The 25,576-nt window shown below is 35.0% G+C and overlaps 2 protein-coding genes across 2 annotated transcripts; both read right to left on the reverse strand.

Annotated features, from left to right (window-relative positions):
- Window positions 1–288: 288 nt before the first annotated feature.
- Window positions 289–9,685, reverse strand: LOC130234316 (gamma-glutamyl hydrolase). Its single transcript, XM_056464594.1, has 9 exons — window positions 9,541–9,685; window positions 8,918–9,032; window positions 6,288–6,338; window positions 4,420–4,504; window positions 2,495–2,633; window positions 1,974–2,080; window positions 1,799–1,892; window positions 1,427–1,564; window positions 289–1,336 (listed from the first exon to the last, which is right to left on the reverse strand). The coding sequence occupies exons 1-9, from the start codon at window positions 9,644–9,646 to the stop codon at window positions 1,218–1,220; spliced, it is 954 nt and encodes a 317-aa protein (XP_056320569.1). The 5' UTR covers window positions 9,647–9,685; the 3' UTR covers window positions 289–1,217.
- Window positions 9,686–10,448: 763 nt separating this feature from the next.
- Window positions 10,449–23,038, reverse strand: polr3d (polymerase (RNA) III (DNA directed) polypeptide D). The gene is made up of 9 exons (XM_056464247.1): window positions 22,885–23,038; window positions 21,879–22,036; window positions 19,700–19,743; window positions 17,484–17,638; window positions 16,729–16,850; window positions 15,674–15,830; window positions 13,317–13,567; window positions 11,107–11,259; window positions 10,449–10,791 (listed from the first exon to the last, which is right to left on the reverse strand). The coding sequence occupies exons 2-9, from the start codon at window positions 22,023–22,025 to the stop codon at window positions 10,675–10,677; spliced, it is 1,146 nt and encodes a 381-aa protein (XP_056320222.1). The 5' UTR covers window positions 22,026–22,036; window positions 22,885–23,038; the 3' UTR covers window positions 10,449–10,674.
- Between the last annotated feature and the right edge of the window lie 2,538 nt (window positions 23,039–25,576).

Consider the following 25,576-nt stretch of genomic DNA (forward strand, 5'->3'; position numbering starts at 1 on the left):
AATTATATTTCAATACTTTTGTATTAACTACAGTGAACTAACTGATAAACTAGTACATCATACTGTATTATGTAGCATAGTTTACGTCAAAATAAGCCCTCGGGTGTAATTTTAATTATTTTAATAATATTTCCCAAATTATGTTTAACAGGAGACAATTTTCAGTATATTTTTAAACATAATAGCACATTTCTAACAACTAATTTTATTTGTTTTTGTCATGATGACAGTCCATTAATGTACATTACAATACTGTATTAACTACAATGAACTGAGTATATCCACATGAAAAATACTATAGTAATTTAGAGTTTATTACACTTTAGTAGGTCTACAGTATGTACACTACCTGACAAAAGCCTTGTCGTCTATCCAAGTTGTTAGGAACAACACATATCTTGACTTCGAGTTGATTTTTTGATACAAGAAGTGGCTTATATGAAAGGTAAAGGCCTCTAGATGACGCTTATTTGACCACAATAAAATATGATCATGCCTTGATTATTAATGATTTGATTAGGACAGTAAGGTCTGACTCTGCTTAGACTAAAGTCTGCTCACTGAAGCTTCAATAATGTCCAGTATAGAATATGTGCTCATGCTGCAGTGGAAACAGAATGAATATTGTGTCTGACTCCATCATGAGCTTGGAGGACTGCATCCATACATCTCTGCAATGACTCAAATCACTGATTAATAAAGTCATCTGGAATGGCAAAGAAAGCCTTCTTGCAGGACTCCCAGAGTTCATCAAGATTCTTTGGATTAATCTTCAACGCCTCCTCCATCTTACCCCAGATTGAACACAATTCATAAATGCCCAAGCGGATACTAGTATTACTTATTATTACTAAGACCAGATAGCACTGACAGAATACAGCTTGTTCCCATTACTAAAAGAAAAAACTGTTCATAACCTTGACACAACGTTCTGAAAACATTGCCTGTTAGCTGGATTATGTTCTTAAAGGGACAGTTCACCCAAAAATAAAAATCTTGTCATAATTTCCTCATCCTTCACTTGTTCCAAACCTACTTGAGTTTCTTTCTTCTGTTGAACACAAATGAACACATCCTAATACTAATATACTACATTTTCATTTATTCCCCCTCAATTTTAGCTTTTTTTAGGGTGAACTGTTCCTTTAAATATGAGGTATATCTGTCATTATTATAGTAGGCTCCATTTGTTGTGCAAAAAGCATCCTCTTGTGTCTTTAAAAGAAATAGGACTGTTCATATGCAGAGATTTTGTCCACATAAACAGGATTGTAGTTGTAAATAAGTGCGGCGCTTTCTTCTGCCGCGTCACTGAACCGATGAGAGCTTCTCCTTCCTGAAAACACACGCATCAGTTCCTTTAGTGTTACATTTGTTCATCCAAATGAGGAATTATAACATAAGTGAATTAAGAGCCTGTGTTTACCCTCATTTACAAAGAATTGAGCCAGTAATGAAGACACGTGAACAGCATTGCTGGAGTGAGGGAAGCTGTAATGCGGGTTCCACTGAAAGCGGTTCACTTCTGGATGCCACTGAACACCGTAGAAAGGATATTTTCTGCCTGTGGACCAATGGAAAAGGAAACAATGGCGTTTACTGAACTCAAAGTATTCATTCATTCATTTTCTATTCAGCTTAGTCCCTTTATTAATACGGGATCGCCACAGCGGAATGAACCGCCAACTTATCCAGCACGTGTTTTACGCAGCGAATGCCCTTCCAGCCGCAACCCATCTCCGGGAAACTCGTAGTATTCAGCTATAGCTTAATGTCAAAAAATATATGTATTGTTTACCTTCTATGGTTGAAACAAACTCAACGCCATTTTGTGCAATGTTGGTGGAGATGACTGAAAATAAGCCAGTCAGCTTCTTATTACTCATGAAAGCCTGAAAAAAAGAGGAAGAGTTTGTTATTGTTTGTTGTTCTGGTTATCAGGATTTAAAAGAGTTATGTGTGCAATGTTATACTTCTTTAGTCACTCCGTAATGGTGGAAGTTTGCAGTGAGCGGTTCCTGAGACAGAGCTCTGCGGAGCTCAGATGGAAAGCTACTAAACATCCGACTAGATAGAGCCTCTGTTAGTGGACACAAACAAATATTACATCTAAGATATGCAAATAATGTTTTTGAAAGTCTCTTTAATACGTTTTTAATGCTTAACAAAACTTAATTTGATTAATATATTAAAATTAGGAACATTATTACAATTATAAATACCTGCTTTTTATTTGTCTATATAATGACTTGCCTATAGTTAACCTCATTAACCTAGTTAAGCCTTTAAATGGCACTTTAAGCAGAATACTAGTATCTCACAATAACTATAGCAAAATATTATGTACTGTCATGATGGCAAAGACAAAAGAAATCAGTTATTAAAACTATATTAAACATCATCTCTCTGTTGAGGGTTTATAAGTTTGGCTTACGTTGTATATAATAAGAACTGATTAAGTTATAGATGTTGACAGTAAGTGTAGAGTGAGCACCTGAGCTGAAGTTGAGTGGATATGTGACGTTCTCTGCAGTGGTTTTACTCAGCAGGTTTTCTCCAGCCACCAGCACAGTGAGCAGCTGAAACCCCAGACATGTTCCCCAGATGGGAAAGTAGTCGCCTTGATCATTCACCTGAGAAACAAACACCTTGCTAACATCTATTGATATTTACATTAGATGTCGCCTACGCTATTTTTGTCTATTGGAAGAAATGCGCCAATAGAGCCGCCATTTTAGTACAGGGTAGCGCTTCTTTGAAATTAATGTGGGACAGTGTAGTCTGTGCAGTAAGTGACTATTATCATCAATACTTGTGGAGCGCAAAAGTTCATAACATACAAAATCGTAAAAAACTAAATCTTATCTATGAGATGTTCTGCCTTTACGCTTTGTTTTCTTTGTTTGCTCATTACTGCACCTGTACACAGCGCTAAAAGTCTAGCATCTTCACATTGGCTCTAGGCTTGGCTAGTGTGGTTGAATGACATTTGTCCTGGCAGCCCTATACAAATGTGGCGGCGCTATTGGCGCATACTCAGGGTCTGTATGCGATAGCTAGTGTACCTATATAGAACTCTGAAACATGGAAATTATATATATATATATATATATATGTATATATATATATATATATATATATATATATATATATATATATATATATATATATATATATATATATATATATATATATATGCAAATTACATATATAACATAAATGTTCATATTTGGATTTTACAAAAAACTAAGAACCATTTTTCTCAGAAAACATATTTCTAAAGGTGCGGCTGACTTGAAATTTTCTCCAAATGTTGGTAACAACTAAATAATTAGTTTACAAATGAAGTTATGTGTAAAAATGAAATGACACAGGGAAAAAGTAATGAACACATGACGAAAGGGAGGTGTAGTTCAGCAGTAAAAGCCCAGACCACAGCTGAAATCTCTCAGTAGTTCTTCAGCAAGCCTCTGCCCTTCCTAAGTGTAAATAAATATCAGCTGCTTCAGTCCAACATCTACATTAGCAGGAGGATGAAGATTAAACCAGGGTGGATATTTCAGCTAGACAATGATCCAAAACACAGCCAAGGAGACTCTCAGATGCTTTCAGAGAAAGAAAATCAAGCTGTAGAATGGCCCAGCCAATCACCTGACCCGAATCCAATGGAGAAAACAAAATAATGCTCAGATTTGACAGATGAGACCTACAGAACCATCAAGGTTTTGACAGTCTGTTGAAGTCTGTGAGAAACTCACACATGAGCAATGCATGTGACTCCATTCTTCATATGAGAGGCGGCTTTAAGCGGCAGCACCAAAAAAACTCTCTATGTAAAGTTTTAAATGTGTTTCAGTAATTCAGCACTTTCTCCTTGTGTTATTCAGTTTTATTACACAGAACTCATTTTTTTTCTATTTAATTTTATTTTTATGTTTGTATTGTTTGGGTTTTTATTAAAATCTGGTTCAATTCCATGTCAGCAGCTGCTTTAGAAATGTTATTCGCAGGGAAAAAACATGACATGTTCAAAGTTCAACCTATTTTCCCCGCTGTATACAAAATTTTTGTCATATTTGCAACATAAATTTCAATTATATATATATATATATATATATATATATATATATATATATATATATATATATATATATATATATATATCATTATTTATATATGTAAATTGTGTAAGCAGCCATTTTGCAAATATAAATATATATCATCCTCATCATCAATATCCCTGCCCCAGACTGCATTTGATTGGCCACAATGTCTCTTAGTGATAAATCAACCATGTTATTTCTCCCCCTTTATAGTAAACAATGTAGGGAGCGTTCCACAAGTTGGCACTGAACGAATGTGCAGATATAAAACCAACTTTACCTCAACAAGGCATATACTGTAATTCACATGCTTTACCTTGAGCGCAAGTCTAAAGTAAAAGCCTGCGGTGCGAGCGAAGTCAGACGTCTCCAGATTCACTGCGCCTCCGATGAGAAAAAGACTGATGTAGAGACACAGGGGAACGTTTGTCTATTAATTTATGTGGAATATGAGTGTTTTAATGTAAATCACAGCTTTTAATTCCAACTTTCTCAGTTATTCAGATATGATATGACTGTATTTAAGGATACAATATAAGCTACACTGAGATAAACAGAGCCAACTACGAAAAAAATTTCAAGACAAACTTTGAATCATGTTTAAGAAAACCTTGTTATCATGTGTTAAGACAGTTAGAATGATTTAACACATTGCTAGCTTGTTTTAATAAGCTGACAACCTAAATCACTAAACCTATAGCATTTTAGCATATTTCTAACATGTTTCAACATGTTGTTTACATCTTTAAAGAGGTTGCTAACATGTTTATTATGTGCTAAAACAAGCTATTAACATGTAGCAGATTATTAACATGTTTTGGCAAGTTGTTAACATGTAGCACAATTGACTATTTTAGCTTGTTTATAGGAAGGTAATGTTTTAACATTTAAACATGTTGCTAACATGTTTATTGTGTGCTAAAACAAGCTGCTAACAAAATGTAGCAAAATGTTAACATGTTTTGTTAAGCTGCTAACAAGTAGCACAATTGACTATTGTAGCTACATGATTTAGCACACTGCTGTGCATGTTTCAACACAATTTTCTAGCCTAATACCATCTGAAAAAATAAATTGTCACAGAAGATTTTAAAGGTTTCCACTTTAAATCCCAACTAAAAAACAACCTAAACCAGTCTAGGCTGGTTGGCTGGTTTTAGCTGGTCAACCAGGCTTGTTTTAGAGGGGTTTTGGCCACTTCCAGGCGGGTTTCCAGCCATTTCCAGCCTGGTCTTAGCTCGTCAGGCTGGTAGATAACCAGCTAAAACCAGCTTGACCAGCCTAGCTAGGCTGGGAGCCCACCCAAAACCAGCTATGTCCAGCTTAAACCAGGCTGATCAAGCTGGTTTTAGCTGGTAATCTTCCAGCCAGACCAGCTACGACCAGGCTGGAAACCAGCCTGGAAGTGGCCAAAACCCCTCTAAAACCAGGCTGGTCAACCAGCTAAAACCAGCCAACCAGCCTTGGCTGGTTTAACCTGTTTTTTTCAGTAGGGATACTATTAAATCCCTTTTTAAATAATCACATTTTAACCATCAATACCAGTCATTTTGAGTTCGAGTATGATTTGTACATATACCATGAATATTTATTAGCTTAACCATTCCCCAATAGGAGGCAGTAGAAACACACAGAACTCATGAATACAATTTATATTAAAACAAATAGAATTTCTGGAAAAACCACTAGAACTTCTGTGATGGTTTATATTGTTGTTTTTAAGCAGACATGTTGTCCAAGATTAGTTAGAACAAATACATCTATGACATGTATTAGGAACATCATATCTTGGCTCAGTTTAACATTCTGTTCATTTGAATTGTATTTATTGAGATTAACCACTTAGGATGTTCCATGTCCTTTTTGAGGGTCCCAGAACCAATGTAAGTCTATGGGAATCTTTGGAGATTTGATTGTTATTGTTCTGGAAAACCATAAATCCGATAGATCTGATAGACCAGTACAATCTGAAGGTCTGATCGAATTTATGGGGTTATAGCTTATAAAAGCTCTAGTGCTCATCAGAAATGTTATTCTTAAGCTTATAATAGTCATGTTCAGTACTATTATGCATCATTTTCTCTCCTGGCTTAAATACTGGGAAGATAACGATCATAACATCATCATAACAATGATTAAGTGTATAGTTTTGATAATACTGGGATAAATATGAGAAGAACATACCCATTTATTGACTTGAAGAGCTTTTCATGTTCTGCAAAACTCTGGTTTAGCCTGTAATATGAGATGTAGATTTATTAGTATTGTTAAAACAGCACATTTTGTTAAATTCAGCAATCTAAGATTCTTTAAATGTTCACTTTTCATAATTGTGAATCAGTTTATTTTAATAACTTCATTAGTACACTCATACAACTTCTTCTTAATTGACTTTGAAGGTAGAACCGTTGATGATTTCAATGAGTAATGTTTATTTATTTATTTTTAGAAAGTTAGTAATATATGACATGCTAGTGATTTATGAATATAATAAACATTATTCCCTTATTAAATAAACTAAAGCTCTTGCTGCAAAAACATTAAGAGCGTGTCCAAATCCACTTTTGCTATTTTAAGGGTGGAAAATTACACTCTGCGCCTCGGCGCATGGTCTAACAGGGTTGTGCTTATTCACTTAATGAGTTCTGGGTGTGTTTTGAGCATAACCTGCATTAAACCAATCAGAGTCTCATTTTTCATTATTCTTAAGAGCCAGTTGCATCGCTCCATGGCGCATTTGCTATTTACATGACGGACTTTGTAAGTGAAAAAACTGAACGATTCACTAGCGAGAAAACAGTTAAGATAAAGAACGAGCCTCCTCCATTCAGACTCTACTCTCTCTTTACTTTACTCCTTTACTTTCGCGTATAACGAAACGGTGTTGAACGCACTCCGCTTAACACATTCATTAGCCTACATATTTAATTTCATTGGTTAAGCGCAAAGATTTGCTTCAAAACTATTTCTAAATTCAGTTCTAATTTCCAGCAAAGGAATTAATGAACAATAATAATGAAGTGTGGTCAAAACACTGAGTTATATCCAAACACACGTCCTGTTCTTATGCTTCATATGGTGATGCAGACGTCTCCAAAACCCCACAGGTGGACAAATTTACACTTGTTTTTATTAAAACAAATATAAATATGCAGATAACACTGCTAATAATAATAACATTATACAGATGCAGATTGTCATGAATAAACTTAAAAAAGCCCCCCGAGGTGAAGAAGGCATGGAGGCCGTGCTGTTAATATTTGTAAAAAAATTAAAAAATTTGTAACATTTTAATTCTTTTTTGTTTTTATCTGTAAAGATATTTGTGTATTGCTGAACATCCTGTGTGTATTAAACAATGTGTAAGCGTTTAGGGCGCTCTGCGCTGGACTTTAGACTTGCTTTCAGCTGGTAATTAGTTCCTCAAAATAGCAACGCATCAACAATGCGCCTTAACACACCTCCTTTCTAGACCAGCACACCCATGAGTCCATAAAGTGGCGCAAATGGATTTGCTGCTTAAACAATGTGGTGCAAAACAGGAAAATTAGGGTTGCGCTGGTCTGAAAATAGCAACACATCACGGCAAACACATCTTGCGCCTTATTGCGTCTGGTGTATGATAGGGCCCAATATCTCTATGTGGAAAGAACTTACTATATGTTAGATTGAATGTTATGATTCTGCACTGGGAATGCATCTCCATAAAATCCAATAAGCTATCTATAAACTTTTTGGGATCCTTCAACACATTTTCATTGTGGTCTGTACTATTTGCAGTGCCTTTCTATATTTGCATATGTTGTGAGTATGTTCATGCATAACAATCTCTAAATACAATCAAGAAAAAGGGGTTTATTGTGTCCCGAGTGTAACAGTAGTCAAGTACAGTAACTGAATGATAAAAATAAAAACAATTATATAAAGTTAATCATTGTTAAAGTTACAAATGGTACAATTTCTTATACCCGAATGCTTTTAAAATCATTATACAATTATAATAACAATTATAATACAAACTCAACATTTGCATATCCTGCAATGTGACTATTGTGAAGGATTGCACTGCAATATCGATGCTGAAACCATACATTGTGCAGCCTTATTCAGAACATCACTTAACTTTGCTTAAATGTTGTGTAAATGCTAGCATGTAACATAAAATAATGGTAGATATTTTTTGAACATATAATATAATCGTAACAGGGGCAGCATGGTGGTGGCAAGAAGGTCGCTGGTTCAAACTCCGGCTGGGCCTGTTGCCATTTCTGTGTGGAGTTTGCATGTTCCTCCCATGTTGGCGTGGGTTTCCTCCGGGTGCTCCGGTTTCCCCCACAGTCCAAACACATGCGCTATAGAGCAATTGAATAAGCTAAACTGGCCGTAGTAAGTGCAAATGTAAGAGTGTACAGGTTTTTCCCGGTGTTGGGTTGTGGCTGGAAGGGCATCCTCTGCGTAAAACATATGCTGGATAAGTTGGCGGTACGAACCACCAACTACTCTGGCACATCGAACTCCTTTCCAGCCACAACTCAAACTTAAACAGTATATCGTCGACCGGTAGACATATCTAAACTTCGAATTACTTAAAGAGAGACACTTTCATGACTTTCAAAAAGTGCACTCTGTAATAATGTCAAACTTAAAATCCAAAATCTTATTTACCAACCCACAAACTTTGAATTATGTCAAATAAAGTCTTTAACAAAAGTCTCAAATACCACTTAAACCTTTATTCCTTGAGGAAAATAAGCCTTTTAAACAGTGCTGCAACAAATTGGTACATCATTTAATTATCAATAAACCAGGCTTACCTAATTGGCACAACTCTAGCTCCAGCAGATTCAATGTACTTCACATATGATGAAGGGATGTATGTGTTCCCGAACTTTTTCATAACCTCACTGTCCACTTCTTGCGTCAAAATCCCTACACAGGTAAATAAAAAGGAATTTGCACCAGATTTACTAGCGTCCGTTTGTTGTCATTTATTCAGAAAGTTCAGCAAAGGGATAGTTCATCCGAAAAAAATAACATTTGTGAATTTATTCACTTAAACACCAAACTAAATATTCCTAACAATGTTGAAAAAAGCAGCCATAGGCGTCCATAGTAGAACAAAAATGACTGGAAGTCAATTGTGGCTTTTCCTCAGCATTTTTCAGTATATTTCATTAGGTATCTTTCATTTTTCCTTCGTGTTTACCAGAAGAAAGAAACCCAAACATGTTTGTAACAAGTGGAGTTTGAAAAAACGATGACAGGATTTTAATTTTTGGGTGAACTGCCCCTTTAAGAACTAAATGTGTCTGTTCGCAAACTGAGAAATTAAGAGTAAGCTGTGAAATCACAAGGCAACAAATAGTCAAATAAATTACTTTAAAGTCAAAATCACTGCATATCTGTGTTAGTTATAACATAAAACATTAGTTTTTACCGATGATCGGTCTGTCGTTTTCAGCCTCGTCTCCCAGCGGTGCAGCAGACACATAAACACACACACAAACACACGCGCACGCGGACACGAGCGCGCTGAAGCCCATTGTAAATGATGATCGCAGATCTGTCGACACGAACCCAACAGTACTGCGAGCTCATTTACTTATATAATAATTCATATAGACTGCGAACTGAAAGTCATGATGGGCGGGGTTTGTACTTTTTGGAGGAAGGAAAGCACAGGTTTACAGTAGTAAATACCGCTCATACCAGCTTGTTTTGGGAAAGTGTTGTGTAAGATTGTGAATAATACATCAGCCACATTGTCCACACACAAGACCAGAAGTTCCTATATGTTTAAGGAACTTGTGTTTTCCATACAGTTCCCATGAGTTTTTAATCACGAGCTGTAGACTAATGTGAAATGTTGTGACATCAGCATTATTGAGCTTTATTGGAGTCTTAAATGAAGCTTGGCTGAATCTAGTCAACCCAGACTGCAGGAAATTACACTGGAAATAAACCAGTATTCATTGCATTGCATTTTTTTCCAGCTTTCATGTCATTGTTTCACAATAGCTATAGTTTTATCATTAAAATGGCTGTACTATTTGCAAAAACATGCATATTTAAATCATAAATAAGATCAGAAAATCAGTTTTTGATCTGTATATTGTATACTTTAAAGCCTAGGGAACTCATTTTTAATTTCATGTTCATTTTAATACAATCGAATGGAAGTGCTATTAATGTGCGCATTCATTTCCCTGCTGAAAAATCCAGTTTAAACTAGCCTAGGCTGGTTTTAGCTGGTTGACCAGGCTGGTCTTAGAGGGGTTTTGGCCATTATTCATGTATTGTTATTGTAAAGTGATGTAATTGACAATGAATTTAAAAGGCAGCATGTTCATGGCACTTGTTTATTAACGTACACTCTCAAACTCTAACCCAGATTGTCATGAAGACATTATTAACTCCAACCTATAATATTTACATGTGTGATAGTGTCTTGATTGACAGTTCATAAATTCTTCAAATAAATTTCTTCGAGCATATAAATAATCTTTGTCTTCATGCTTCGGTGGCAGCACAGAAGGGAATATTTCCTCATGAATGGACAGAGAAACGCTCCTCAAACTCTGTTCTCCAAAAGAAACTGAAAGTCTGGAGAACAAACCAGCTTGTGTTTGACGTGTCCGAGCACGGACATGTCTCCTCTCCTGCCTTCTGTATTCACTGAGACCAGCTCCTGCGAACACACACACCAAAACATCAGACATAACACAATAATATACAATACACAAACGCTGTCATAACATCTTCCCTCCAGCAGGTGGCAGTAATTCCTCAGCAAACATTCAGATTAGCATCTAAATGAATGCAGACACTTTTGTTCTTCTATTTTGCCTATGCATCAGCTTTGAGAATGTTTTGGGATATTTTTTTTAAATGCTGTGGTCAATATTATTAGCCCCCTTCAGCAATATTAATTTTGGATTGTCTACAGAACAAACCATTTATTGTGAATTTAATGTCAAGGCTTAATGTAAGATGTGATAGTGACCTGAAGGAAAGCGCAGGGCGTCCCCAGAGCCACGTCCAGGGTGACGTTTCCCAGAACAAGCTGCACTCTGCCGGACTTCCTGACCAGCATCTTCCCCACTAAACCCTCCTGCAGATCCTTCAGACAACAGCTGTTCTCTTCTGGAGACTCCTCCTGACACATACACACCCAAGTGCACGCACACACAGATGCATACACAAACAAACACACACACAATATAAAAGAAACACAAATATAAAAACCCACACAAATATAAAATAAATACACAAATATAAAAACCCACACAAATATAAAATAAATACACAAATATAAAAAACTACACAAATATAAAATAAATACACAAATATAAAAAACTACACAAATATAAAAAAACTACACGAATATAAAAACTACACGAAAATAAAAACTACACAAATATAAAATAACTACACAAATATAAAACTACACGAATATAAAAATACACAAATATAAAAAACTACAAGAATATAAAAAACTACACGAATATAAAAATACACACGAATATAAAATAACCACACGAATATAAAAAACTACATGAATATAAAACTACACAAATATAAAATAACTACACGAATATAAAAAACCTACATGAATATAAAAAACACAAATATAAAAAAACGACACAAATATAAAATAACTATACGAATATAAAATAACTACACAAATATAAAAAAACTACACGAATATAAAAAAACACAAATATAAAAAAACTACACGAATATAAAAAACCTACACGAATATAAAAAACACAAATATAAAAAAACGACACAAATATAAAATAATTATACGAATATAAAATAACTACACAAATATAAAAAAACTACACGAATATAAAAAAAACACAAATATAAAAAAACTACACGAATATAAAAAAACACAAATATAAAAACCCACACGAATATAAAATAACTACAAAAATATAAAACTACACGAATATAAAACTACACAAATATAAAATAACTACACAAATATAAAATAACTACATGAATATAAAAATACACAAATATAAAATAACTACACAAATATAAAAATACACAAATATAAAAAACTACACGAATATAAAGCTACACAAATATAAAAAACTACACGAATATAAAAAACTACACGAATACAAAAACTACACGAATATAAAAAAACTACACGAATATAAAATAACTACACAAATAAAAAAACTATGCGAATATAAAAACTACACGAATATAAATAACTACAAGAATATAAAAACTACACGAATATAAAATAACTACAAGAATATAAAAACTACACGAATATAAAATAACTTCACAAATATAAAAAACTACACGAATATAAAAACTACACGAATATAAAATAACTTCACAAATATAAAATAACTTCACAAATATAAAAAACTACACGAATATAAAAACTACACGAATATAAAACTACACGAATATAAAAACTACACGAATATAAAACTACACGAATATAAAAACTACACGAATATAAAACTACACGAATATAAAAACTACACGAATATAAAACTACACGAATATAAAAACTACACGAATATAAAACTACACGAATATAAAAAAACCACAAGAATATAAAATCACCACACGAATATAAAAAACTACACGAATATAAAACTACACGAATATAAAAACTACACGAATATAAAACTACACGAATATAAAAAAAACCACAAGAATATAAAATCACCACACGAATATAAAAAACTACACGAATATAAAACAACTACACAAATATAAAAACTACACAAATATAAAAACTACACGAATATAAAAAACTACACAAATATAAAAAAACTACACGAATATAAAAAACTACACAAATATAAAAACTACACGAATATAAAAAAACTACACAAATATAAAAAACTACACGAATATAAAAAAACTACACGAATACAAAAAAACTACACGAATATAAAAAAACTACACAAATATAAAAACTACACGAATATAAAAAAACTACACAAATATAAAAACTACACAAATATAAAAAAACGACACAAATATAAAAAACTACACGAATATAAAAAAACTACACGAATACAAAAAAACTACACGAATACAAAAAAAAACACTATTAAAAAAAAACTTACACAAATATAGTTTCTAAAAAAAGCACTTTTTTACTGCCTATTTGTCGACTCCCCATATGCAAAACCAAATATGATCATGAAACCATGAAGTGCAGTGAGTTCTGACCTGAGTCTCAGTCTTCTGCATCATGGTCTGCCCGTCGCTTGACTGCACCTCAGTCTTGGTGGGCCGAACGTCACTGGTGGGCGGCTGTCCTGGCAGCGAATCAGGAAGCTGCATGAAGAGAAGCTCCTCCTCCTTGCAGTGATTCCAGACCTCCAATAAATCAGGCAGCAAATCAGCTTTGGGCATGGGTGGTGTCTTGAAAGCAGACTCCACCTTCTTTGGCTCAGGAACATCCAGAGGCTCCTGCTTGACTGAAGGAAGACACTCTTTAATATGCTGTAATGAATGCTTGATGAATGTCTTTTCATGTCTACAATAACAATAACGAATTTTCATTAGGAAAGTTTTTTTAATAGAACAAACAAACAAACAACAGTCTCAGAATGTACAGTTCTGAGTTAGATATATTAACTTTACAGCTAGATATAATATCACCTGCCATACATGTGGGTTCAGCTGTTGGATATACAGCAATAGCAATGAGTATTTCAGAAACTGCTAATCTACTGGGATTTTCACACACAACCATCTCTAGAGTTTACAGAGAATGGTCCGACAAAGAGGAAATATTCATTGAGTGGCAGTTCTGTGGGCGCTAATGCCTTGTTGATGCCAGAGGTCAGAGGAGAATGGCCAGACTGGTTCCAGCTGATAGGAAGGCAACAGTAACTCAAATAAGCACTCGTTACAACCGAGGTCTGCAGTAGAGCATCTCTGAACACACAACACATCCAACCTTGAGGCGGATGGGCTACAGCAGCAGAAGACCACACCGGGTGCCGCTCCTGTCAGCTAAGAACAGGAAACTGAGGCTACAATTCACACAGGCTCACCAAACTGGACAATAGAAGATTGGAGAAACGTTGCCTGGTCTGATGAGTCTCCATTTCTGCTGCCACATTCGGACGCTCGGCTTAGAATTCGGTGTCAACAACATGAAAGCATGGATCCATCCTGCCTTGTATCATCAGTTCAGGCTGGTGGTGGTGGTGTAATGGTGTGTGGGATATTTTCTTGGCACACTTTGGGTCCATTAGTACCAACTGAGCATCGTGTCAATGCCACAGCCTACCATGCAACCTGCTGTCCATGTCCATCCCTTTATGAGCACAGTGTCTCCATCTTCTGATGGCTACTTCCAGCAGGATAATGCACCATGTTATAAAGATCAAATCATCTCAGACTGGTTTCTTGAACATGACAATGAGTTCACTGTACTCAAATGGCCTCCACAGTCACCAGAACTCAATCCAATAGAGCACCTTTGGGATGATTGGCATCATGGATGTGCAGCCGACAAATCTGCAGCAACTGCGTGATGCTATCATATCAATATGGAGCAAAATATCAGAAATATTTCCAGTACCTTGTTGAATCTACGTCACGAAGAGGTACGCAGTACTGAAGGGGTCCAACCCCCTAATACACCAGGGGTGGGAATAATTTCAGGTTTAACTGTCTGTCTATATATATATATATATATATATATATATATATATATATATATATATATATATATATATATATATATAATTATTAATTTATTTATTTTTTGCAGTTGCATTTTAACAATTTTATTTAATAACTATTTAAACATTAATAATAATGTTTAAAGAATTCTAAATGATTAATTAAAATTGGTAGATTTACTAATAACATAAGTATCTGCTGTGAAAGACAATGAGGGAATTCTGTACAAATACTGAAATGCTTAATTCACCCCTTCAGTTTTATTTAGCAAATGTCCACACTGTGGGTTGAGCAATATTCTAGTTTGAATATTTTTACAATTTTTGTTTGTAAAAATATTTTGCTGCATGATTACTGAATCAAGTTGAAATATAATAATAATAATAAATGATTGATTTTGCACGTGCTATCATTTATTTCTAATTTAGTAAACATTTAAGTTTAGCAAATGTGCTTTTACTACCTTTGAATTAAAGGGATAGTTCACCCAAAACTGAACATTATGAGTTATCTTTTAAAATGCAAAGTAAAATGTTGTAATGTTAAAGTATACTGTTGTTGTGTAAAATAGTGTGCTATTGTGTAGGGCTCCACTATACAGGGAATACATGCCATATTGTGTGATATTGACTGTTGTGATAATTTCTTTCAACATAACGACATTTAAAAAATGCTGCTTAATCAGCTATTAAAATAAATGTAATGATCATACTAAAATAAACAAGCTTAAGATAGTAATTGCCTTATCTGATTGATCAGATCTGGATAAACAATCTGCAAATGCAACTTGCACTCCACTGCAATATGGATACTACATATACTATTGTTACGATTAACTTTTCGATATATATTGTGCAGTCCTGCTAGAGTGTTTAGGATTGTGGTACCCTTGACTCCAGTGCTGTCAGTGCTGATTGGTTGAGGATCTGAAGGGGCTTTGCTCTCCTCGCTGAACTCCTCTTTAAAGACCCATCCGGACACGGCGAGCGGCAGCTGAACAGGACAGCTCCCCCTCTCGCCTCTCAGATGAGGATCATCCAGAAACTACAGCACACAAAACCAGAATCAAGTTCAAAACGAAGCAGATCTGACCCATTAAAGGTCCCGTGAGATTAAAATAACCCTGTTAGTATCAGTACGTCAGTCTTAAGGATATCTATAAGCTAGTGTGCTACAAGAGTGACAAAATTTGCATGTAGAAAATACAGTTGAAGTCAGAAATATTAGCTCTCCTGAATTATTAGCCCCCCTGTATATTTATTTTATAAGAATTCTTAATTTTGGGATGCAAAATGAGCAGATATAGACCATTGCAATGTGGTGATGTCCATGAACATGTCCTGCTTGTTGTCAGACAATAACAAGAGGCAATTCAATCCTAACTTAACATTAAAACAGCCATCTTAGCATTATTTATCAATATGTGGGCCATTTTGGACTCTCGGAAACTATGAATTAAAAAACAGGAAATGTGTTAGGACCATAGTTATTGTTTACATCCCTCAAAAGGTTTTGGACAGGTTTGATTACTGAACTGCTGTTTTTTTAATGTTATAATATAGGGTTGGGCGATTCACCTAAAGCAATCGAAATCAACATTCAGAATCTATAATAGTTTAAATTAGGCCAATTTTTTCAATTACTTTCCCTACTGCGTGTGGAGTCACATGACCCTGCTTTGTCAAGGCTTATTTATACTTATTATGTTATTCTGATATTATACTTCTGCCAAGCGCACGTGTATGGTCCGGTGCAGCCTCTGCAAGAACAGTGTTGCCAGATATAGCTGACTTTTTCCAGGCAAAAGCTATCCAAAACCCGCCAAAACGCACAAAAAATTGATAAAATAATCGTTCAATAATCATAATTGAGTTAATATATAATAATAACAATAATAATAAAAATAATAAAGCCATATCATAATATATTAATGAAAGCATACATTGTCCTTCTCCAGTTTGCGCAGGATTTCTTTGGTCTCCTCTTCAGTCTCTCTCTCCTTCTTGATGTTGATGATGGGTGTAGGACCGGTGTTTGCCGTTTCTCTGGTATCATCATACACACCTAACAATCACCACAGAAAACAATTCATTTAACATTAAACTGCAGCTTTTTTTAATGCTAAAACACAAACAAACTGTTGGTGGAGTTGTAAACCCTTTGGAGTGAGCAGGGCACAGCGATGTGCCAAAGGGAAGAGCACTTGATGTGGGAACATTTGGCCCGTTTCCACTGAGCAACACAGAGTTGCACGTCCACCAATTCCTGCTTCTGAATGAGTGAGTTTTAGCTACTTGTGCATGAAGGTAGCATTCAGAAAAAACAAAACACCAGCGAAGAAACCGCATTAGAAGTTTCTGATACTACTGTATCGGAAGTGTTATCAGGGGCGTAGATTTAGTATGGACGAAGGGGACGTGCCCCCAACATATCCACCAACTATTGAAAAACCTCCCCACCAAGAATTCACTTCACTTAAAAAAAAAAATAAATAAATAAAAATAAATAAATAAATAAAATATTGATATAAAATATCAATATTAACCTAGACATGCAGAAAGAATTAAATCACATTTATAATATGAAAAAGAAAATGGTTGCAGCTTCCAGCTCATGCAGACTTTAAACACAGCTAGTGTCACGAATAAACATGCTCAGGCTCAAATCTCAGTACTGATTTCTGCGATTAGGCTTTACCTCTCCTCTTGGCCATCGTGTCTGCTGGACCCTGCTCAAAAATGGAGTGTGACTGGATGACCTCTGGGCGACCCCTGCCCCGGCCCCGCCCGTCCCGCTGCCGCCCTCGATCCACATCCCTCTTGTCCCGCCTTTTCCCCTCATCAACCTTCAATCTGCATTAGCGGTCAACAAGATCAGAGCATTGGTCAAAATACAGGGGATTAATAGGACTTTTTTAAAGGTTCAGGACATCCTGGAGTACTTTTTTTGAGATTTTAACAGATTTGTGTCTGTTGAGCATCAGTTAAGACAGTGTTAGCACCTGTCAGCTTTAATTGTGGGGAAAACTGGATCATTTTGAGCTTTTTTTGTCAGATAATTTAATCTTCTGGGTTTAAAATTATTTTTGGGGTGGGATCAAAATCGGTAAGCAAAGCTGTTGGTTTGCAGCGAGCATTTTTGTAGGGAGAGCTGTATGAGAATTTGATAATGACAGACTTTGTCTTTTATCAGTTGAGTTTGTTACCATTCAGACACATCGCCTATATCTGTGCTGCTGTGTTCACACATGCTTAAAATCCTCCAGATTACTGGCAGGGTCCGTGGTTGGAATAAGACAGGGCAAGAGACTTGCTGTACTGCGATCCACTGTGTCTGCATTCAGAACCGGGGATTGAGGAGGAGAGAAGTCGTGTTTAAACGATTAATTAATTTTATGATGAAATGACAAATTGTGGTTATGTGTATATGAAATTACGATTAACAACTGTAGCAGGACATTAAATTACTGTTCATTTCTTTGCATTTTAACTTTGTAAACTATAAAATCACGGGTCTCCTCACGGTTGTGTCTCATTTTGTGAACCAACTGACAACAGTTGTTCGCTCCACTCTTTCTGCCTTGCTCTGCTGGTTACACCTACTCTGAAAAAATTCTGAGGTAGACTTGAACCGAAAGAGGGGGGTTTTATGACCCTTTAATGCTTTTAAAAGAAGGATATTCTGCTCACTAATCAGCATTTACTTAATCAAAAACATATTTAAAATCTGAAATGTTATTGCAATTTAAAAGTTCATATCGAATGTAATTTATTAATGTATGATTACTAATGCTTTATTACATGATCCTCTAGAAACCATTCTAATACGATGATTTGATGATCAATAAACATTTATTATTATCAGTACTGAAAGCTGTCCACAATAAGAAAAGAATTAAAAAATAAAATAAAATAATAAAAATTATATAATTTTTTTTTAAACTAATAATAATAATAAATGTTATATATATATATATATATATATATATATATATATATATATATATATATATATATATATATATATATATATATATATATATATTCACTAATAATAATAATAATAATAATAATAATAATAATAATAATAATAATAAATTTATTATTATTAAATTAATCAATGCTGTTATTTTGAACAAATAAACATGAAAAAAAATCAAATGTATCAAATTTTACACAAAACTATGCAGAAGGGAAAATAATCTGATTGATAATTATAATTATTGTAATTATAAAAATCATTATGAATGGTTGAGTACTAATAATAATCAATCATAAAAGAACAGCAATTCGTCATATTATCACAAAACACTGGAGTAATACTGTTTGAATATTCAGCTTTGAATCACAGTAAGTGGAGGAGAAATTATTATTTTAAACTACTATCAATCATTTTATATTGAAATAATGTTCAACAATTTTAGAGTTTTTACAAAAAGAAAAAATGACAGTCCATAATATTTTACTACTAATAATGCAAGACACTAGTAATCAGCTTTTTTAAGAGGGTGAATAATATTGAGCCTAAACATCTTTCAAATTGATTTTCTTCCAGCCAAACAAAAAAAAAAAAAAAGACTTTTAAGAAGTAAAAAGAAAAATCAATGAGAAATTCTGTAAAAATGTCCTTGGTCTGTTAAACAGCACTTGGTGATGATGAATGATGACGTCAGTATTAATGGCAAGAACATTTCATTGATACATATACAATTAAAACTACAAATAAATACATAAATTAGATACGATTTTTAATGTTAATACATGATAAAAATATATTTTTGGGTGAAACTTTGTTGAATAAACAGCACTTGATAAATATCTATTTCTTTCTTTTTTATTCACAGGAGGGTGAATAATTCTGACTTCAACTGTATGTCTTGTCAAGCATTAATTAATGAAGAGTCTGTCACTTACTCCTCTTTGGATTTTCGACCAATAATGTTGGGGGTGAAGGTTTTCTGTAGGACGAAGGACAAGAAGAGATTTTAATCAGTGGGAAAACACATCTGATATTGCAGTTAGTGGCGTCCATTAGGGCTGCACAGTATATGATTTCAGCATCGATATCGCAATGTGTGTGTGTGTGCGCAATAGTCACATAGCAGAAAGTGCTACATTGAGTTTATATGCTGGGATTAAAGTTTACCAGAAGCCCAAGTTCAGAACCAGAAGATTTTTTGGAGTAACTGAGGAACTTAACCATAATGGAGTGAAACTTGATCATTGACTAGACCAGTAACTGTGTGAGCATTCAGGCAGGAGAGTTTAAAGAAGGGGTCTCAAACTGCTGGCCCGCGGGCCATTTGTGGGCCCCCTCTGGACCACAATTGACATAAAAAATATAACAAGATTCGGCCAGCCAAAACAGGTCTTTTTTTTAACCACTATCATTGTTGTGCAGTCGCATATAGCCACTCATGGTTTTGACCCCACCCACTGGACATTTAAAGTATTGTACTATTTATCTGGGTTACTTTAGGTAGATTATTTCTTAGGCTTATTTAATTGATGAAATGTATGTCCATAAGTGCTCTATTTTTACTAAAGCTCTATTTTTGTAAATATTGAAGTGTCATTTGATTATTATTATTATCAGTTTATACCACCTGTATTGTGTTGTAAAACACATCTTCAAGACTTACACAATATGCTGGTGGGGTAAATATGATCTTTTCGATAATATCTGATTCAAATGGTCTCATTTAATAGATATTTCTCATATGCATATTAAGATTTGCATAAAAATGTGCATTAGTAAAGTTAGTGCTGGCTGAATTGAACATATATGTACACATACATACATATACGCACACATATACATACATATACATATATATATATATATATACATATATATATACATATATATATACATATATATATATATATATATATATATATATATATACACATATACATACACACATATACACATATATATACATATATATATATATATATATATATATATATATATATATATATATATGTGTATATATATATATATATATATATATATATATATATATATACACATATATACATATATATACACATATATATACACATATATACATATACATATATATACACATATACATATACATATACATATATATACACACACACACACATTTATTTATTTATGAACATCCCACTCCCACTCTTTGTTGTAGTTTCACAAAAAACAATTGCCAGTACAGTCACTAAAGCTACCCAGTTTCTGCTGTTCTTGCACTATCTGTTAAACTTTTGGTTAAGCAACATCCGATTGGGGCAGAATAATTATTATTACTTTGCCTATTATTAAATTGTAGTATTTACATAGCAATTTAAATGACCCCTTAAATATTTATAATTAGAAACAAAAAGAAGGAGCTTTGACTGCATATACTCTGGGGAAGAATGTCTGAGTGCATCAATGACATCAGGGTTCTACTGTTTTCTTGTGCTTGAATGTTAAAGTGACCCTCCGTTAAATTGTCAGTCAATTTGAGTTTGAGGTTTAAAGTATTCAGGCGCATGAAACTGTACTGTTTGTAACTCCAATAAAGATGTATTGTTTTATTATTCGTACAATGAAGACTATGCTGTGCTATTTTTATATTTGATTATTCAATTTCTATACCTGAATACTGTGATGTAAGAGACTTCACTTCTACCTTCCCAATAATAACCCAGAATAACCCCTATAATCTTCCAGAACAATCTAAATTAATTAATTCTTTCCAAATTCAGCTAAGCTATCCGGGGTCCGTTTTTTTGTATGTGGATTACTCAACTAGCTGGATTTAGCCAGATATTAATATGGACTTTTTAGATATAAGCGTACTATTTTAAGGTTCTGACCCAGCTTTAGTACAATTTACGTATAATAATAGACATTCACAATATTCTACTGGTATTTTTATTTAAGGAATATGAATTTCTGCAGTCATGCATGTGTTTTGACGAGTAATATGAAGGTGATTTGATGCTTCACAAAAGTTGCAGACACCAAATATAACTCGCAGAAAAACAAAAGATGGTAATGTTTTAATGAAGTTTTTCCAATATTGTGCAGTCCTAATGTCCATGTTCATCTGTGTTTTACCTTTTTGACTCCTCCGAGCGTCAGGTCTCTGGAGCGCATGGCAGGCAGGCGTCCCGCAGAGATGGAGGAGGGCAGACGGCGACCCATCGGCAGACCCCCGACATGAGGCGTCCGTGGAGGAGCGCTGGAGTCACCGGAGCCGTCCATTGACAATGACACTTAAACAAATAACCATAAGCAAAGCAGCTAAAATCGAGGATCTTCTTTAAATACATCTGTATAATACAGTATTTCAGGAATCTTAGGGTATTTTCATTCTTAATAATATGAAGTGATTTTTAGGAGGGAGCTACATTCTATTCTAAAATGAGTGAAGGATTGGTAATTATTTGCGAATTTCTGTTTGTGAATGAAAAATTTGCCATATAAGATACTGTATAAGAAAAATTTATAATGTGTTCTGGGCTGCACGGTGGCGCAGTGGGTAGCATGTTTGCCTCAGAGCAAGAAGGTCGCTGGTTCAAGCCTCGGGCTGGGTCAGTTGGTGTTTCTGTGAGGAGTTTGCATGTTCTCCCAGTGTTGGCGTGGGTTTCCTCCGGGTGCTCCGGTTTCCCCCACAAACACATTCGCTATTGGGGAATTGGGTAACCTATACATCACAACAAATAAACCCAAGTAGTTTACAACAGTAAAGTTCAAAATTACTATGGTATTTACTACAGTATTTTCTTATGTGGGTTTTATTTATTAAAACAGACGTGATTACAGTAATTAACAGGTTAATCTCTCATTAAATTGCTTCTGGTAACCTGTAGAGGCAGAGTTTTCGCTCCTAATGTTTGTGTAATGCTGAAATTCCCATCTTTCCTGAGTGTTTCCACATTATGACAATTCTCAACAGCTGTGTATTATATTTGACTGCGACGCTGACAGAAAACTCTGAACATTTAGTCGAATATATTAATAGATATATCAAATTAATGGTTAATTCACCGGTACTTGACGCGTCTCCTGCACGCTTCTGAACACATGGCGACACAAACACACACACTGACTCAACACTCACCAGCGCGTCCCTCTAATGCAGATTCCTCAACACAGCGGCTTACAGAACTCTTCAAAATATAGAGAAGTTAGTAGTAAAGCTGTGGTTTGATTATAACGATGATGATGATGATATCTCGTGTAAGTTTGTACAGGGCGGAGTTTTGTGCGCAGTGTGGCACTTTGACCCGAGTGACGAAATGATGTACTTGGTGAACGTCAACTCTGCACCACTCTACGCAGACATTAAAGGCACAACACTGAAGATGTTCAATTGGTTTTATTCATAGTACAGAAAGGTTCTTTCGACAAACATTTTTGGATGAAGTATTAATTTGGAAACAACAGAAAATGTCTTTAAGACTTATCTGATCATGGGAAATTATCAAGTTTGTCGTAATACTTAAGGATAAAAAAAATACTGAAAAAAAAAAAAAACATCTTAAACCAGCATGGGCTGGTTGGCTGGTTTTAGCTGGTCGGCCAGCCTGGTTTTAGAGGGGTTTGGGCCATTTCCAGGCTGGTTTTCAGCCATTTCCAGCCTGGTCTTAGCTAGTCAGGCTGGAAAATGACCAGCTAATCCAGCTTGACCAGCCTAGCCAGGCTGGGAGCCCAGCCAAAACCAGCTGTGTCCAGCTTAAACCAGGCTGGTCAAGGTGGTTTTAGCTGGTCATTTCCAGCGTGACCAGCTAGAACCAGGCTGGAAATGGCTGGAAACCAGCCTGGAAATGGCCAAAACCCCTCTAAAACCAGGCTGGTTAACCAGCTAAATACAGCCAACCAGCCTAGGCTGGTTTAAGCTGGATTTTTCAGCAGGGATATATCTTTCATAATGAATAATTTGTTGTTGTTATTAAAATTTTAGATTCATAAATGTGATTTTAAACACTAGTGGTGTTTAAAGAAGAATTTGTGATATATTTGAAGACATTAAGAGAGATGAAAAGCCAAAAAGCAAGAAATTTATATTCATCATTAGAGGATTGTGTTATTTGTCATTTTATTTATTTAAATATGTTGTGTTATTAATGAGGATGGAAAGATTGTGAATGTGAATTGATTGTTATCTCAGTCTTTTGTGTGATTTTAAATAGTATTAATGCCTTTCTGTTATTGTTAAAGCATTGTTAATTAAAAGAAAAAAAAGAAAGAGAGGTTCTTTCATTTATTTTGATAAAATTTGGAAATAGTATAGTTGATTCATTCATTCATTTTCTTTTTGGCTTAGTCCCTTTATTAATCTGGGGTCGCCACAGCGAAATGAACCGCCAACTTATCCAGCATGTTTCACGCAGCGGATGCCCTTCTAGCTGCAACCCATCTCTGGGAAACATCCATACACACTCAATCTGACTCATACACTACAGACAATTTAGCCAACCCAATTCACCTGTACCGCATGTCTTTGGACTGTGGGGGAAACCGGAGCACCCGGAGGAAACCCACGCGAACGCGGAGAGAACATGCAAACTCCACACAGAAACGCCAACTGACCCAGCCGAGGCTCAAACCAGCGACCTTCTTGCTGTGAGGTGACAGCACTACCTACTGCACCACCGCGTCGTCATAATATAGATTAATTTAATGATAATATCCAGCAAGATGTCTCAGTTACTTTTAAACAGATTATTTTCGGACATATGAGTCTGTCTCTATTAAAAGGAAAGCTTGTTTTGTTATAGATTACATTCAGTTCACTTTCTTTGTCAATTCTATATACACAAATGTGGAATAACTGAATCTACCAAATGTATATTATTTATTTATTAAATAAAAAGCACTGTTTGGTTGTCAGAAAATAAGAAAGCAAGTAGAACTTTTATTTTGAAATTACTTGAATACATATTCATTCATTCATTTTGGCTTAGTTCCTTTATTCATCAGGGCTCGCCACAGCGGAATGAACCGCCAACTTATACAGCATATGTTTTACAGAGCGGGTGGAAGGGCACTGTGCACTGTGGGGGAAACCGGAGCACCCGGAGGAAACCCACGGCAACACAAGGAGAACGTGCAAACTCCACACAGAAATGCCAATTAAGCCAGCTGAGGCTCGAACCAGCGACCTTCTTGCTGTGAGGGCATCCGCTGCGTGAAACAGATGCTGGATAAGTTGGCGGTTCATTCTGCTGTGGCAACCCCAGATTAATAAAGGACTAAGCCAAAAAGAAATGTATGAATGAATGAATAATAATAATTCATTCATTAATTTTCCTTTCGGCGTAGTCTCTTTATTAATCTGGGGTCACCACAGTGGAATGAACCGCCAACTTATCCAGCATATGTTTCATGCAGCAGATGCCGTTCCAGCCCAACACTGGGAAACACCCACACACTCTTGCATTCACACATACACTACAGACAATTTTAGCTTATTCATTTCACCTATACCATGTGTTTGAACTGTGGGGGAAACCGGAGCACCAGGAGGAAACCCACGCTAACACAAGGAGAATATGCAAACTCCACACAGATATGCCAACTGACCCAGCTGGGGCTCGAACCAGCAACCTTCTTGCTGTAAGGCGATTGTTCTACCAACTGCGCCATCGTGATGCCAATAATAATAATAATAATAATGAGGGAGAATTAATGTTAAGGTATAGTCTAATTGTAATTTTTGCGTGAACTATCCCTTTAAGATTACCAATATGCTCAAGATTAATAGACATCGTAATTTTAAATTAGGCTTTTAATGAGTAGTCTAAATGCTT

This window comes from Danio aesculapii, chromosome 8, assembly GCF_903798145.1.
Source record: "Danio aesculapii chromosome 8, fDanAes4.1, whole genome shotgun sequence".
Lineage (NCBI taxonomy): Eukaryota > Metazoa > Chordata > Actinopteri > Cypriniformes > Danionidae > Danio > Danio aesculapii.

What these genes read in the sequence shown, in the direction of transcription:
- LOC130234316 (XM_056464594.1), bottom strand. Translation starts at nt 9,646, where the DNA reads ATGGGCTTCAGCGCGCTCGTGTCCGCGTGCGCGTGTGTTTGTGTGTGT. An exon ending in AAACGACAGACCGATCATCG is followed by an intron (nt 9,033 to 9,540) that starts GTAAAAACTAAT and finishes TTACCTGTGTAG; the next exon opens with GGATTTTGACGCAAGAAGTG. An exon ending in CTCTTCAAGTCAATAAATGG is followed by an intron (nt 4,505 to 6,287) that starts GTATGTTCTTCT and finishes TCTCTACATCAG; the next exon opens with TCTTTTTCTCATCGGAGGCG.
- polr3d (XM_056464247.1), bottom strand. Translation starts at nt 22,025, where the DNA reads ATGGACGGCTCCGGTGACTCCAGCGCTCCTCCACGGACGCCTCATGTC. An exon ending in CACGATGGCCAAGAGGAGAG is followed by an intron (nt 16,851 to 17,483) that starts GTAAAGCCTAAT and finishes GGTGATTGTTAG; the next exon opens with GTGTGTATGATGATACCAGA. An exon ending in TGCAGAAGACTGAGACTCAG is followed by an intron (nt 11,260 to 13,316) that starts GTCAGAACTCAC and finishes TGTATGTGTCAG; the next exon opens with GAGGAGTCTCCAGAAGAGAA.